The sequence below is a fragment of the Panulirus ornatus genome, chromosome 28 (assembly GCF_036320965.1).
Source record: "Panulirus ornatus isolate Po-2019 chromosome 28, ASM3632096v1, whole genome shotgun sequence".
NCBI lineage: Eukaryota > Metazoa > Arthropoda > Malacostraca > Decapoda > Palinuridae > Panulirus > Panulirus ornatus.
The window spans coordinates 21,387,401-21,401,733 of NC_092251.1; the positions used below are offsets into that span (position 1 = coordinate 21,387,401).

A 14,333-nucleotide genomic window follows, 5' to 3' on the forward strand; every position below is an offset into this window, starting at 1 on the left:
ACACTGTTGTCCTTGAGGCTCATGCAATGACATATTGAACAAACATATGAAAACACTGTTCATCCTTATGGGTCATGCAGTGGAAACCTCAGATAACACAGAACACTTTACTTTTGTGGTTCATGCAGTGACAACTCGGTAAACCAGTGAGAAAACACTGTAAAGCCTGATCTATTGCCTGAGTCTGTAAACACGTTATTTTCTCAAAGTCACTTCTGGTTCTTTGTACAAGTTATCAGTGTAACCCGGGAGTGTAGGGGTCAGTGTATAAGGGGAATCTAGTCGTCAGTGTATGGGGGTGGAGGTGTCCAGCTATCAGTGTATCATTTGGGAGGGTCTGTTTGTCACTGTATCAGGGGAATGTAGTTGTCACTGTATCAGGGGAATGTAGTTGTCACTGTATCAGGGGAATGTAGTTGTCACTGTATCAGGGGAATGTAGTTGTCACAGTATTCGAAGGATCAAGCTGTCGTTGTAACAGTGGGGAGGAGGGGAGGGGGGGGGGGCGGTGAGCTGTCAGCTCATCTGGGGTTCTAGTAGTCAGTATACACGAGGAGTTTAGTTGTCAGCGTATCTGGGGGTTCTAGGTTCTCAGGGTATCCATGAGGATGGGGTTAGTTGTCAGTGTATCCAGGTAGTTTAACTATCAGTGTACCTGGGGGTTCATTGGTCAGTGTATCTGGATGTTTAGTGGTCAGTGTATCTGGGGGTTCAGTGGTCAGTGTATCTGGGGGTTCAGTGGTCAGTGTATCTGGGGGTTCAGTGTACCTGGGGGTTCATTGGTCAGTGTATCTGGGGGTTCAGTGGTCAGTGTATCTGGGGGTTCAGTGGTCAGTGTATCTGGGGGTTCAGTGGTCAGTGTATCTGGGGGTTCAGTGGTCAGTGTATCTGGGGGTTCAGTGTATCTGGGGGTTCATTGGTCAGTGTATCTGGGGGTTCAGTGGTCAGTGTATCTGGGGTTCAGTGTATCTGGGGGTTCAGTGGTCAGTGTATCTGGGGGTTCAATGGTCAGTGTATCTGGGAGTTCAGTGGTCAGTGTACCTGGGGGTTCAGTGGTCAGTGTATCTGGGGGTTCAATGGTCAGTGTATCTGGGGGTTCGGTGGTCAGTGTATCTGGGGTTCAGTGGTCAGTGTATCTGGATGTTCAGTGGTCAGTGTATTTGGAGGTTCAGTTGTCAGTGTATCTGGGGGTTCAGTGGTCAGAGTATCTGGGGATTCAGTGGTCAGTGTATCTGGGGGTTCAATGGTCAGTGTATCTGGATGTTCAGTCTTCAGTGTACCTGGGGGTTCAGTGGTCAGTGTATCTGGGGGTTCAATGGTCAGTGTATCTGGGGGTTCAGTAGTCAGTGTATCTGGGGATTCAGTGTATCTGGGGGTTCAGTGGTCAGTGTATCTGGGGGTTCAGTGGTCAGTGTATCTGGGGGTTCAGTGGTCAGTGTATCTGGGGGTTCAGTGGTCAGTGTATCTGGGGGTTCAATGGTCAGTGTATCTGGGGGTTCAGTGGTCAGTGTAGCAGGGGCTTCAGTGGTCAGTGTATCTGGGGTTCAGTGGTCAGTGTATCTGGGGGTTCAATGGTCAGTGTATCTGGGGGTTCAGTCGTATGTGTGGCTGGGGCTTCAGTCGTCAGTGTATCTGGTGGTTCAGTGGTCAGTGTATCTGGGGGTTCAGTGGTCAGTGTATCTGGGGGTTCAGTGGTCAGTGTATCTGGGGGTTCAATGGTCAGTGTATCAGGGGTTTCAGTGGTATGTGTAGCTGGGGGTTCAGTGGTCAGTGTATCTGGGGGTTCAGTGGTCAGTGTATCTGGATGTTCAGTGGTCAGTGTATCTGGGGGTTCAGTGGTCAGTGTATCTGGGGGTTCAGTGGTATGTGTAGCTGGGGCTTTAGTGGTCAGTGTATCTGGGGGTTCAGTGGTCAGTGTATCTGGGGGTTGAGTGGTCAGTGTATCTGGGGGTTCAATGGTCAGTGTATCTGGGGGTTCAGTGGTCAGTGTATCTGGGGGTTCAGTGGTCAGTGTATCTGGGGGTTCAATGGTCAGTGTATCTGGGGGTTCAGTGGTATGTGTGGCTGGGGCTTCAGTGGTCAGTGTATCTGGGGGTTCAGTGGTCAGTGTATCTGGGGATTCAGTGGTCAGTGTATCTGGGGGTTCAGTGGTCAGTGTATCTGGGGGTTCAATGGTCAGTGTATCTGGGGTTTCAGTGGTATGTGTAGCTGGGGGTTCAGTGGTCAGTGTATCTGGGGGTTCAGTGGTCAGTGTATCTGGTTGTTCAGTGGTCAGTGTATCTGGGGGTTCAGTGGTCAGTGTATCTGGGGGTTCAGTGGTATGTGTATCTGGGGCTTCAGTGGTCAGTGTATCTGGGGGTTCAGTGGTCAGTGTATCTGGGGGTTCAGTGGTCAGTGTATCCGGGGGTTCAGTGGTCAGTGTATCTGGGGGTTCAGTGGTCAGTGTATGCAGCGGGTCTTACATGCTCGTATACTGACTACGGTCATTAGCATCTACTACAGTAGTCACACCACACTGTTACTGGGGATATACGAAGCAAATTACTAGGCTATAATGTCTCTCTGAGGCGTGATATCATCTAGGTGCTCATAAACTAGTGCTGACATCATCTAGGTGCTCATAAACTAGTGCTGACATCATCTACGTGCTCACAAACCAGAGCTGACATCATCTACGTGCTCACAAACCAGAGCTGACATCATCTACGTGCTCAAAAACCAATGCTGACATCATCTACGTGCTCACAAACCAGAGCTGACATCATCTACTTGCTCAAAAACTAGTGCTGACATCATCTACGTGCTGACAAACCAGTGCTGACATCATCTACGTGCTCAAAAACCACTGCTGACATCATCTACGTGTGACAAACCAGTGACATCATTTACGTGCTCACAAACCAGTGCTGACATCATCTACGTGCTCACAAACCAGTGCTGACATCATCCACGTGCTCACAAACATGTGTTTTCGTCGTCATGAATCAGTGTTGACATCGTTCATCCTCAGAAACTAGTCACATCATCCAGGCGCTCACAGACTAGAGCGCAGGTGTTTAGAAACTTTTCCTGACATCATCTAAGCGTTACCAAGCTGACGATGACATCATCTGCATGCTCACAATCTAGCAGTGACATCATTCAGGCTGTCACAAACTTGTGCTGACATCATTTCAGTCGTCGTAAGCTAATAATGACATCATCTAGGTCCTCACAAATTAACACTGACATCCAAGCGTGCTCACAAACTAATGAAGGCTGCGCTCCAATCAGCAGCAGGGAAATTATGGACTCCATAAGAGTGGGCAGCTCCTCCGCGAGACTGTGCTCATTTTCGTCCACTGAAGGTGACTTCACTCGCGATGTCACCACATCCAGGCGGGGTCCGGTAACACCCCCTAGTGCTCAGAAATTAGAGCGCTGACGTCATCTAAGATATCACAAACTAGAACTGATGTCAGTCATGTGCTCATCAACCACAGACCTGACCTCATCTAGGTGCTCACAAACTAGTGGTGACGTCATACAGGTGCTCACAAATGCTGGTATCATCTAACGGCTACATCCCAGATGCTGACATCATCTAGATGCTACATCCTAGATGCTGACATCATCTAGATGCTGACACCATCTAGATGCTGACATCATGTAGATGCTGACTCATCTAGATGCTACATTCTAGATGCTGACATCATCTAGATGCTGACTCATCTAGATGCTACATCCTAGATGCTGACATCATCTAGATCCCTAAAACTAGTGTTGACATCCTCTAGGTACCCACAGACTAGTGTTAACATCAAACTGATGCTCACAAACTAGTTCTATCATCACCTAGGCACTGTAAACCTAGACTTTTGACGACATCTACAAGTGACATCGTCTAGATGGTCAAAACTAGTGGTGACATCATCTAGGTACCTACAGACTAGTGATGACATCAAACTGATGCTCACAAACTAGTTTTGTCATCACCTAGGCATTGTACACCTAGAATGTTGGCGCCATCTACAAGTGACATCGTCTAGATGGTCATGAACTAGTAGTGACATCATCTAGATGCTTACACTGTGCAGACGGTGACGATCTACTTTTGACATCATCTAGATTACAAGGATCGTTAACTTCATTCTAGTAATCATAAACTTACACTAACATCTGCTAAATGCTTACATACTAGTGATGACATCATCTAGATACTCAGAGACTAGGATGATAACATTCTAGATACCCAGAGACTAGGATGATAACATTCTAGTACCCAGAGACTAGGATGATAACATCCTAGGTACCCAGAGACTAGGATGATAACATCCTAGGTACCCAGAGACTAGGATGATAACATTCTAGGTGCCCAGAGACTAGGATGATAACATTCTAGGTACCCAGAGACTAGGATGATAACATTCTAGGTACCTAGAGACTAGGATGATAACATTCTAGGTACCCAGAGACTAGGATGATAACATTCTAGGTACCCAGAGACTAGGATGATAACATTCTAGGTACCTAGAGACTAGGATGATAACATTCTAGGTACCCAGAGACTAGGATGATAACATTCTAGGTACCCAGAGACTAAGATGATAACATCCTAGGTACCCAGAGACTAGGATGATAACATTCTAGGTACCCAGAGACTAGGATGATAACATCCTAGGTACCCAGAGACTAAGATGATAACATCCTAGGTACCCAGAGACTAAGATGATAACATTCTAGGTACCCAGAGACTAGGATGATAACATTCTAGGTACCCAGAGACTAGGATGATAACATCCTAGGTACCCAGAGACTAAGATGATAACATCCTAGGTACCCAGAGACTAGGATGATAACATTCTAGGTACCCGGAGACTAGGATGATAACATTCTAGGTACCCAGAGACTAGGATGATAACATCCTAGGTACCCAGAGACTAGGATGATAACATTCTAGGTACCCAGAGACTAGGATGATAACATTCTAGGTACCCGGAGACTAGGATGATAACATTCTAGGTGCCCCTAAACTAGTACTAGAGTCATGTAGAAGCCTTGACCAATGAAGACATCTAGATGCTACACAATTCTGTGTTGACAACATCGAGAAGCTAAATGTAGCGCTAACATCACCTGCTAACCACCAACCAGTCCTGACATCATTTAGATTGTTAACAAATTAGTGCTGACATCACTTAGGTGTTTCCTAACTAATGTCGACATCATCTACAAAGGTGCTCATGAATACAAGTGAAGACATCCTGACGGTGCTCAGAAATTAGTGTTGAAATCGTGTATGTGCTCAGAAACTAGTGTTGACATTGCGTATGTGTTCAGAAACTAGTGAGGGAATCACCTTTGTGCTCAGAAATTAGTGTTGACATCACATCATTCATGTGCTCATAAACTAGTCTTAGCATCACCTATGTGCTTAGAAACTAGTGTTGACATCATCTATGTGCTCAGAAAGCAGCGTTGACATCACCCATGTGCTCATAAATCGTGAAGATGTCATCCAGTCACACATACTACACACCACATTACCTAGTGGTCAAAGATGAAGGAACTCAAACACACTAAGTCATGTCAGTAGTTTTATTACAAGTGTATAACAATTAACAACATCGTTAACAAAAAAAAAATAAATAAGGTAAACCTACTAAAAACTGGCAGCCATGGAAACGTAAAAGTTTGTACTTGTCGAGATTTACAGAGAAAATGATTTACACCAAAGGAGGAGGAAAGTCGACCTGAAATCAACGTAATCAAACTTTTCTGAAGTTCCACGAACACTCAAATTTCTAGTGGCACAAAAAACGAGATGCGTAAGTTACAGTATATATATATATATATATATATATATATATATATATATATATATATATATATATATATATATATATATATATATATATACTATACGACCACCGAGATCAGAGGCAGTCCAGGTTCAAGGAATTCCAGAGATCACCTTTCCAGCCAGCCAGAAGCCCCAGCCGCTGTCCTCACGACTCTAACAGTCTGTTTTGTTTACCAAGAGGGATGGACGGACCACAGGCTTTGTTTGCCAAGAGGGACGCACGGACCATAGGCTCTGTTTGCCAGGAGGGATGGACGGACCACAGGCTTTGTTTGCCAAGAGGGACGCACGGACCATAGGCTCTGTTTGCCAGGAGGGATGGACGGACCACAGGCTTTGTTTGCCAAGAGGGACGCACGGACCATAGGCTCTGTTTGCCACGAGGGATGGACGGACCATAGGCTTTGTTTGATAGGAGAGACGGACGGACCATAGGCTTTGTTTGCCAAGAGGGATGGACGGACCATAGGCTTTGTTTGATAGAAGAGACGGACGGACCATAGGCTTTGTTTGCCAAGAGGGATGGACGGACCACAGGCTTTGTTTGCCAAGAGAGACGGACGGACCATAGGCTTTGTTAGCCAAGAGGGATGGACGGCCATAGGCTTTGCTTCTTGGGACTGTGACGACAAGTGACCAGTCAGGGGTCTGGTGGATCACTTCCTGTGTTATTCATCAAATCATGAAATAATGAATAAATGGGTTTGTTATACAAGATCATTTCCAAGGCTTACATTATTCAATCTATCAGCGAATTATTCATTCAAAATTATCATCATTTATGGAAGGATAATAACTGATCAAAAACTAAATCAAAATCATCTTGGTTTTGTTATATTCTATGATCAATTCGTGAAGAGTAAGAATATTGTTCGTTAATTAACGAAAATATGACAATGATCCGAATTTGACCAAGTTGTCGTTTACTGATGTCAAGTGGAGATGTCAGCGGGGCCACAACTGCCCCTCCTAACTGGTCGTTAATGGGTCGTAACAGACACGACGAGTCCTGGACATTGCCTTATCCATCACAAGCCAATGAGGGAAATGAGTAACCATCATTCAAGGTAACGGTGACAAGGAGAAACCATGGTAATAATAACTCACATTATTGAACAAAAAAATATTGAAACATCGAAAATCTGATGTAAAATTTAGACTAAAATATGACAATCTTAACACTGGAGGTGACGTCACATCAGTAAATATTTATGTTTAGAATCAATGTGAGGGCCGAGGTATCAGAACTTCAAGGAAGGGTTACATAGCGTAGCCTACGATGGCGAGCACCCATCTAGGCAGTCCTGGAAGCTCCCTGGAACGTGCTGGGGTGCAGGTGAGGCTGCTGGGGGGTGGGAGGGGCTGTGTTACAGCATGACGTCACTGGTGCTCTGGTAGTTCCTTACATTGCGAACCCAAACAACCAATTAGTTTTAAGATCTATACCAATACAAACAAGTCACTGGTTCTGGCCAAAACTGTCGACAGTCCAATGTATTCGTTTTCATACAAACAGGAAAGACGTACAAGTGTCAGCAGGCTGTTAAGTGTAGTCAATACTCAGTGCTTACTGCTACAGTTTACCCAGTAATTACATATCTACATAGCAAACAACAACAGGAGGAAGGCAACAAAATGCGGTACAACAGAAGGGGTGCATCTATGACCAGACATAAGGGCCGGTGCGCCGTACTGTCCTCTCCTACCACCGGCCTTGACTGTGACACATCCGAGGCCTCTACCACACTCCAGCTACGACCTAAGGTCCGAACGCTTCGCCTGCGTCACCGACCTGGCGCAGGGAGGAGGAGATTACGCTACGTGAGATCATCAGTCGAGACCAGACCTGGATGTGTCGCAGCTCCTACTCACGTCAATGAGGTGTGCATGCTCTAGCTGCGGGCGGGAAGACGTGCTGTGTTACTGGGGATGCTGGGTGAAGACGTGCTGTGTACTGGTGCTGGGGATGCTGGGTGATGAACGTGCTGTTTACCGGTGCTGGGGATGCTGGGAGGTGCTGTGAACACACAGAGGAGATGCTGGGGAGGATGACCAAGCCACACTCACCACAGCATCAACACCCGGCCGGGTGGTGACCTCTTAAAAGGCTGAACTGACCTCGTGGTCTGTGTCAGGTCGGGTGTGTGTGTCTGCGGGCGTGGCGGTGGGCGGGGCGGCTACGGCTGCCGGGAACATGAGGGCGTCGAGCTGCTGGGCGCGGGCGGTGATGTGCTGGATACGTTCGCTGATGGATTCCTGCGCCAGGAGGTTCTCGTTGTGGTCGCGGACGCTGGAACACAAGAAAATATATTGAGCTTCATGCTGGGTGAACAAGAGGAAAGTGTACATATAAAATGATTAATGATCTTAGCAAAATTAACTTTTCTCCCTCAAAACACATGAGAAAATGAACTTTCCTTGTTCTAAAAACACATAATAACCAAATGAACTTTCTTGTCCCCAAAACACATCTTAAAATGAGCTTTTCTTGCCCCCTAAACACCCCGACGATCGAAGATCAAGCAGGAGAATGAGATTAAGTTCATCTGACGAGATTATTAATGACTCTCTTGTCTTAAACCTGTGAAACCTTAAGAAAAACTAAAACTTAAACGATACGATCTGTAAAATTCTTTCACATATAAAAGCCACGAAAAGAAATGTCTTTCATCTCTCTAGTGGCGCCAATTCCACCATCGCCAGCCACTTAAGACGGCCAGCCAAGACCTACCTGTTGGCAGCCACTGACTCAAGAATCTCATAACTTGGGCTCTTGGCCAAGTCTTCATACGTGAACCCCTGAACCTTACATACGGCTCCACCCGTGTGCTTAGCGGCCTTACACACCAACAACCTTCGCCTCACCTCACCAACCTCACCTCACGTAACCCCAGGTGGGTGACCTTGCATCACCTGCATCCTTACAACCTCATGCTGACACAACCTCACCTCATCATTGTGAGTTAAGAAGACTCACTGACCCTCACTGACAATAGTACGGAGAGAGTCCCTTGACCCTCACAGACTCTGGTACAGACGGAGGCCCCTGATCCTCACAGACACAGGTGCTTACAGCATGACGCGATCCTCCAGACACTGGTGCTTACAGCACGCCGTGATCCTCACAGACACTCATACTGACAGAGCCCTCTGGCCCTCACAGACACTGGCACTGACAGAGCCCTGTGATCCCCACAGACACTGTTAATGACAGAGCCAGCTGATCCGTACAGACGCAACGCACTAAGAGCCACTGTTCCTCACAGACACTGTTAATGACAAAGCAGAGCCAATGTTTTACGATAATGTGCAACTTTCATCCTGGCTAACAATCTGACATTTAGATTTGACTTAAAACATATATGTAAACACATACACATATGTACAAACAGGGATGCAAACACACAAACAAACACTTCGACCAACGAACACACCACATAACGAATTAAAGCAACGAAAGCCGAGGCATAGCAATTATCCCTTCCTCAAACTCCATCTGTTCTTCGTGAAGTTAGAGACTACAACAGCTTATCAACCTGGTCTAGGTGTCATATCAAATGCAATCATCAACTGCACATTGACAATATGTAATGTGTTGTACATAATGGACGTAACACAGGAGTAACATCAAGCGCAAGTATCTGAGGACAGAGACATTGCCAACTATCCAGTTACTTAGTTATATATTTCTCCAGCGAATGGATTTGTTTACACTTGCAACACGCATGCGCAACGAAATCCGGTCAAGACCCTGACTGGACTCATCGGGCGCGACCCGTCCCTCCTGAAGGGTGGGTGGGGGTGAGTGTGTGTGTGTGTGTTTTTTTTGGGTGGTGGTGTGTAGAGAGGCAAGACTCCAGACGAGCAGGTATGGGGTATAGGTCTACCTGGCCCCTGGCATTGTAGGTGACGGACGGCCGACATGCGCGGGGTTTGGTTAAGACTGGTCAACCAAAGGAGGCGATCAAGTCGGTGGATTACGCCTGGGTGACAGCCACACTTTCATTGCCCAAAGTCCGTGTGGAGCGTCCAGGTGCCACACCAACGTCTGTGGGTCGAGAATACTGGAAGACCTGACCTCGACATTAGCCCCACCATCGATGCCACGTACAACAACGCCACTTTTCACGTCGTTTTCTTGTCTGCCTCCCTCAAAAGGGCGGGAACTGGCCAGCATCAGCCTCGTCTAAGGTACCTGCAGACGTCCTGTAATTCAGACATTCTCCCAGCTGTGACGTAGACACTGTCAACCTGACGAAGCTAGTGGTTCACCAGTTCACCCAGTACCTTGAACTACCCAGTTCATTCATCCCACCCTCGATGTCTCCAGTGTGTTTACTCTGGGCCCAACATCTGGTGATAACATCTGTGTTCTTTTAATAATCCCATAATTCCCGAATCATTTTCACAGGAGTATAACTTTTAATACCACTTGATAAAGTTATAATATTCAACATTCGAGCATGCAGTGGGTTCACAATAGTTCACTGTTCATACACCACACACATCATGTTCACATCACTGCACCACACACATTATGTTCACATCAGTGCACCACACACATCATGTTCATAACACATCACTGCACCACACACACATCATGTTCACATCACTGCACCACACACATCATGTTCACACCACATCACTGCACCACACACATCATGTTCACACCACATCACTGCACCACACACATCATGTTCACAACAGGTCACTGCACCAGTCACATGTTCTAGCGAAAAAGGGAGCCATATTTTGGTGTGTGTGTGTGTGTGTGTGTGTGTGTGTGTGTGTGTGTGTGTGTGTGTGTGTGTGGTGTAGTTGTTTTCAGCGAATTTCCGCCAAGTGTAACCCCTTCTGGCGCCCCTAGCTGGCTGGCCACCAGTGGTGCGTTGGTCGGAAGTACGTTGAGAGGCAGCGAGATAAGACGCCTCTGGAGTGGTGGTAAAATGCTGGGGGTTGGGAGTGAGGCAGGGAGGTGGTGGGATTGTGGGCCCCACGTAGAGTGTGGGGTAAGGGACCTGGTGGGTGATCGCTGGGTACAAGCCTCGTAAACATGTGAAGCGGATGGATTGCCAAGCCGGAAGCGACAGTGAGGTGTGGGTTTTCAAGAAAGACGCCTAAAGTCGTGGGATAATGAAGTGTGGAGACAGTGGGGAGGTCTCTTCTTTGTCCTTATGTTCCATCCTCTACATCCATAACCAGTGGGGAGGTCTCTGCTTCGTCCTTATATTGCATCCTCTGCGTCAATAACCAGTGGGGAGGTCTCTGCTTCGTCCTTACATTGCATCTTCTGCGTCGAGACTCAGAAACATAATCGTCTATCTGAAGATGTTGCCATCAACGCCACAGGGAATTAACTTCTCAGAGCAAAGACCTCAAGCAGGTCAGAGGGTTGGGTCATCAATGTGGTTGGCGTTCCTTCGCACATCCTGAAAGCCCCTTCCTCCAGCGCCCCAAACAAGAGTACTAGCTACGGCACTTCACCTCATTAACTTCCTTTCTTGCTCCTCTTAACTTTAGCCACTTGTCTTCCCAACTGCACTGTTTCTCTCTTTTACAGGTAGTACTAAAGTTTTTGCTCAATCGAGCTGGCTCCTTCCCTACAACATCTTTAGGTTACGTTGCACACCATCCAACAAGCCAGTACCTCCCACATATGCTACGTGACTGTTGGCAACTCTGGGACTGACTGATATAGTATCTGGTTTACTTCCTGCCACAAATCGACTACGGACTTCTGTACCTGCCCGAGCATTTCCTACACCAACTGCCTGCCTTCCACAGAGAGGAAGGTCTGCCACCAACCATTAAGAGGCAGGTCTGCCACAATCCATTGAACGGCAGGTCTGCCACCACATAAACGATAAACGATAATGTGAGAGAACAGGAAGATAAAGGAGAAAACAGAGAGTGACAGCGATACAAGTCTATGGAAAGAAAGAGAAATATTCAGTGAGACGGGGAATGAAAACCTCAGATCAGGACGTGAGAGGCGATACATCTAACACCGAAGATAAAAGGTTAAGAAATGAAAGATCAACACAGGCTGTGTGAGTCTAGAGGACAGGAGGACCAGTAGACAAAGAAGACGAAGAAGAAATAATTGTGAAATATACCGACGTTCCTCGTACCCTGGAACATAAAGTACCTCAGCCCATAAAAGCTAGCGAGGAGTCAACACCACACGTACCCCTGTGTTCCTGTACCCTGCTGAGGTTACAGTGCAGATCTGAAGAAATTATACGTTCTTGAAGATGGAGAAAGACCTATCCACCGTGCAACAATTATGTCATCTACTTCAGGAAGCAGCAAACATTGTGGCCTTGACTTATATACGACACTTCGTAAAATATTTCGTAAATACCTTAAAACCGCCAGGGTAGGACCATCATCTTGTATCCATTATCTCTCCATTCGGTAAACTGCAGGAAAAATGATCATTTGATTGTACGTCGCCATTACTGATCTTAAAGATAATCTGAAACTGCCATGAACAAGACTTTTTGACTTTACCTGTATAACAACAGACGACGGGATGTATGATGCTGCTATACTTGAGGATCTTTCAAAGAAATTTTTACGATTAATGACATCTGTCTGATACAGACGCTTGGATGTTTTGCTGTTCAAGTGACATCACCAATAGCGCCTCGATGAACCAAGTCTGAAGTCGAACAGATTGTCTCTCTTAATAATATTCTTTAGCATAGAGGCGTACCTTCAGGTTATAGTCTTAGACCCTTGATATTTCTGACGTAAACAAACAGCCCACAGTCCTGCCCCATATACAAATCATCTCATTTAAGAATCAGATTCACTTTACTCCTGGTTCGTCACAAACTGATGCCTCCCAATTTTACAACGACTTACTGTACACTGCACCGTGACAAGCGTCCCATCCTACTCAAGACCCAGGTCGAACTATAGAGCTTCTGTGCTCACACACATACGAATATCACTCAACTCCAGACTATGAGCATCCATCACAACACAGACCTGCGAAGCCGTCACAACGTATCACATTCATACCCACCTAAGAGAAATAGCGAGCTTCTCCCCATACTACTAATGGCTGGTACATCCTCAACAGATTCGCTTCGTAATCCTTCGGTTGGCGCGGCTTACCCTGCATTCCACCATGGTCCACAACTGTGTACTTCAGCTTACTACATAAACAGACACCCGTCTTGGCGTACCCACACCAGCCTACCATCTGCATTAAACAGACACACATCTTGTTGCCTAATTCACGAAAACCTTCCCAAGAGTCTGCCTGGCTGGCCCAGCTCATACAAAGTATAAGCTTCATAACTTGGTGGAGCACAGCGTGTCTCACACATGAAGAACTTTGTACCATGAAGGTGTCATGTCCTGAGGGTGTCTAACTTTGCCCCGTGATCTTAAAACATTAGGCTGGCAAGGGAATTGGAACCCTCAGCCCTACCCCTGATATAGGACTGAACCTATTATGATGGATATCATCAATGTATTACCCTGATTCCTTGTTCTCTATACCCAAGCTTCATCCACGTCAAAATCATGTTGCTCCAAGACTACAGGCACCATCTCTATACTTTGCACTGTCTTTCTTCATATTAGTTCGCCAGTCTCCTGTAAACTGGCTGATATATCAGGTGTGCAAATTAAGAAATAATCATACGAAAAAATTTGCTGTAATCAATCATGATCATAATATTCTTTGATCCGTTCGCGAGATGTACAGGCGGGAGGTTGTACACACCATCAGCAAGGTTACTCCACAGTCCTTAGGCATGGCGAGTCGATGTCCGGAGCCATCTTATATCCTTCGTGTCTGTACTGATAGTCTTACTACAATCTCAAGAAAACTAAGCTTCCGGCCTGGTCTTACCATCTCCCTATGTGTACTATACACCCGTCTTGCTCATTTCTACTTCCTATCTTCACATTTTCCCATTACCTCCCTTTCCTCCTTTTCACCTAAATGTAAACATGGAAGAGTCCAAGGTGTTTATGTTCTACAGTTTCCGACATCCTAGAGTTCAATCTTACTGTGTTCTCACCCTTCTATCTAGACGCCACGTAATCTTAAACATCTGCCAATCGTCTACCTCCTAATACGTCTCCACTCGCACCTCTCCTCGTCTCTGTTTCCTACAACTTCCCCGAGCGCCATCACTCTTCTCTCAGGCGAGTTTTCCGATGCCCTCATTAGTCCGTCTCATTCCAGGAGGTCCAGTTGGACCTCTTCCTTCATGTGTCCAGTTCGTTACTTGCGGCCTCATCTCGAGTCTTCCAGTCTTTGTTTATGGCCATAACACCGCAGTTTCTTGTTACCATTTATTTCTAATGGAGCATTCTCAATCCTCTCCTGTCTTTTCGTTTTTCATTTTATCCAGTCTTGTAACTTCTCTGATTACTCAAAATGATCTGACTTCGGCAGTCACGCTGTGCTGTCAACAAATGTGGTGAGAACACATTAAGTCAGGCTGTCAGTTTGGGAAGTAACTAT

General features: G+C 46.2%; 1 protein-coding gene across 1 annotated transcript in view; it reads right to left on the reverse strand.

The window, feature by feature from the left end:
* The window catches only part of LOC139757885 (uncharacterized), a 686,077-nt gene that overhangs the window by 522,202 nt on the left and 149,542 nt on the right, over positions 1-14,333 (reverse strand). Inside the window, 1 exon segment of the mRNA XM_071678807.1 lies at positions 7,961-8,132. Within this exon segment, the coding sequence (XP_071534908.1) occupies positions 7,961-8,132 (172 nt within the window).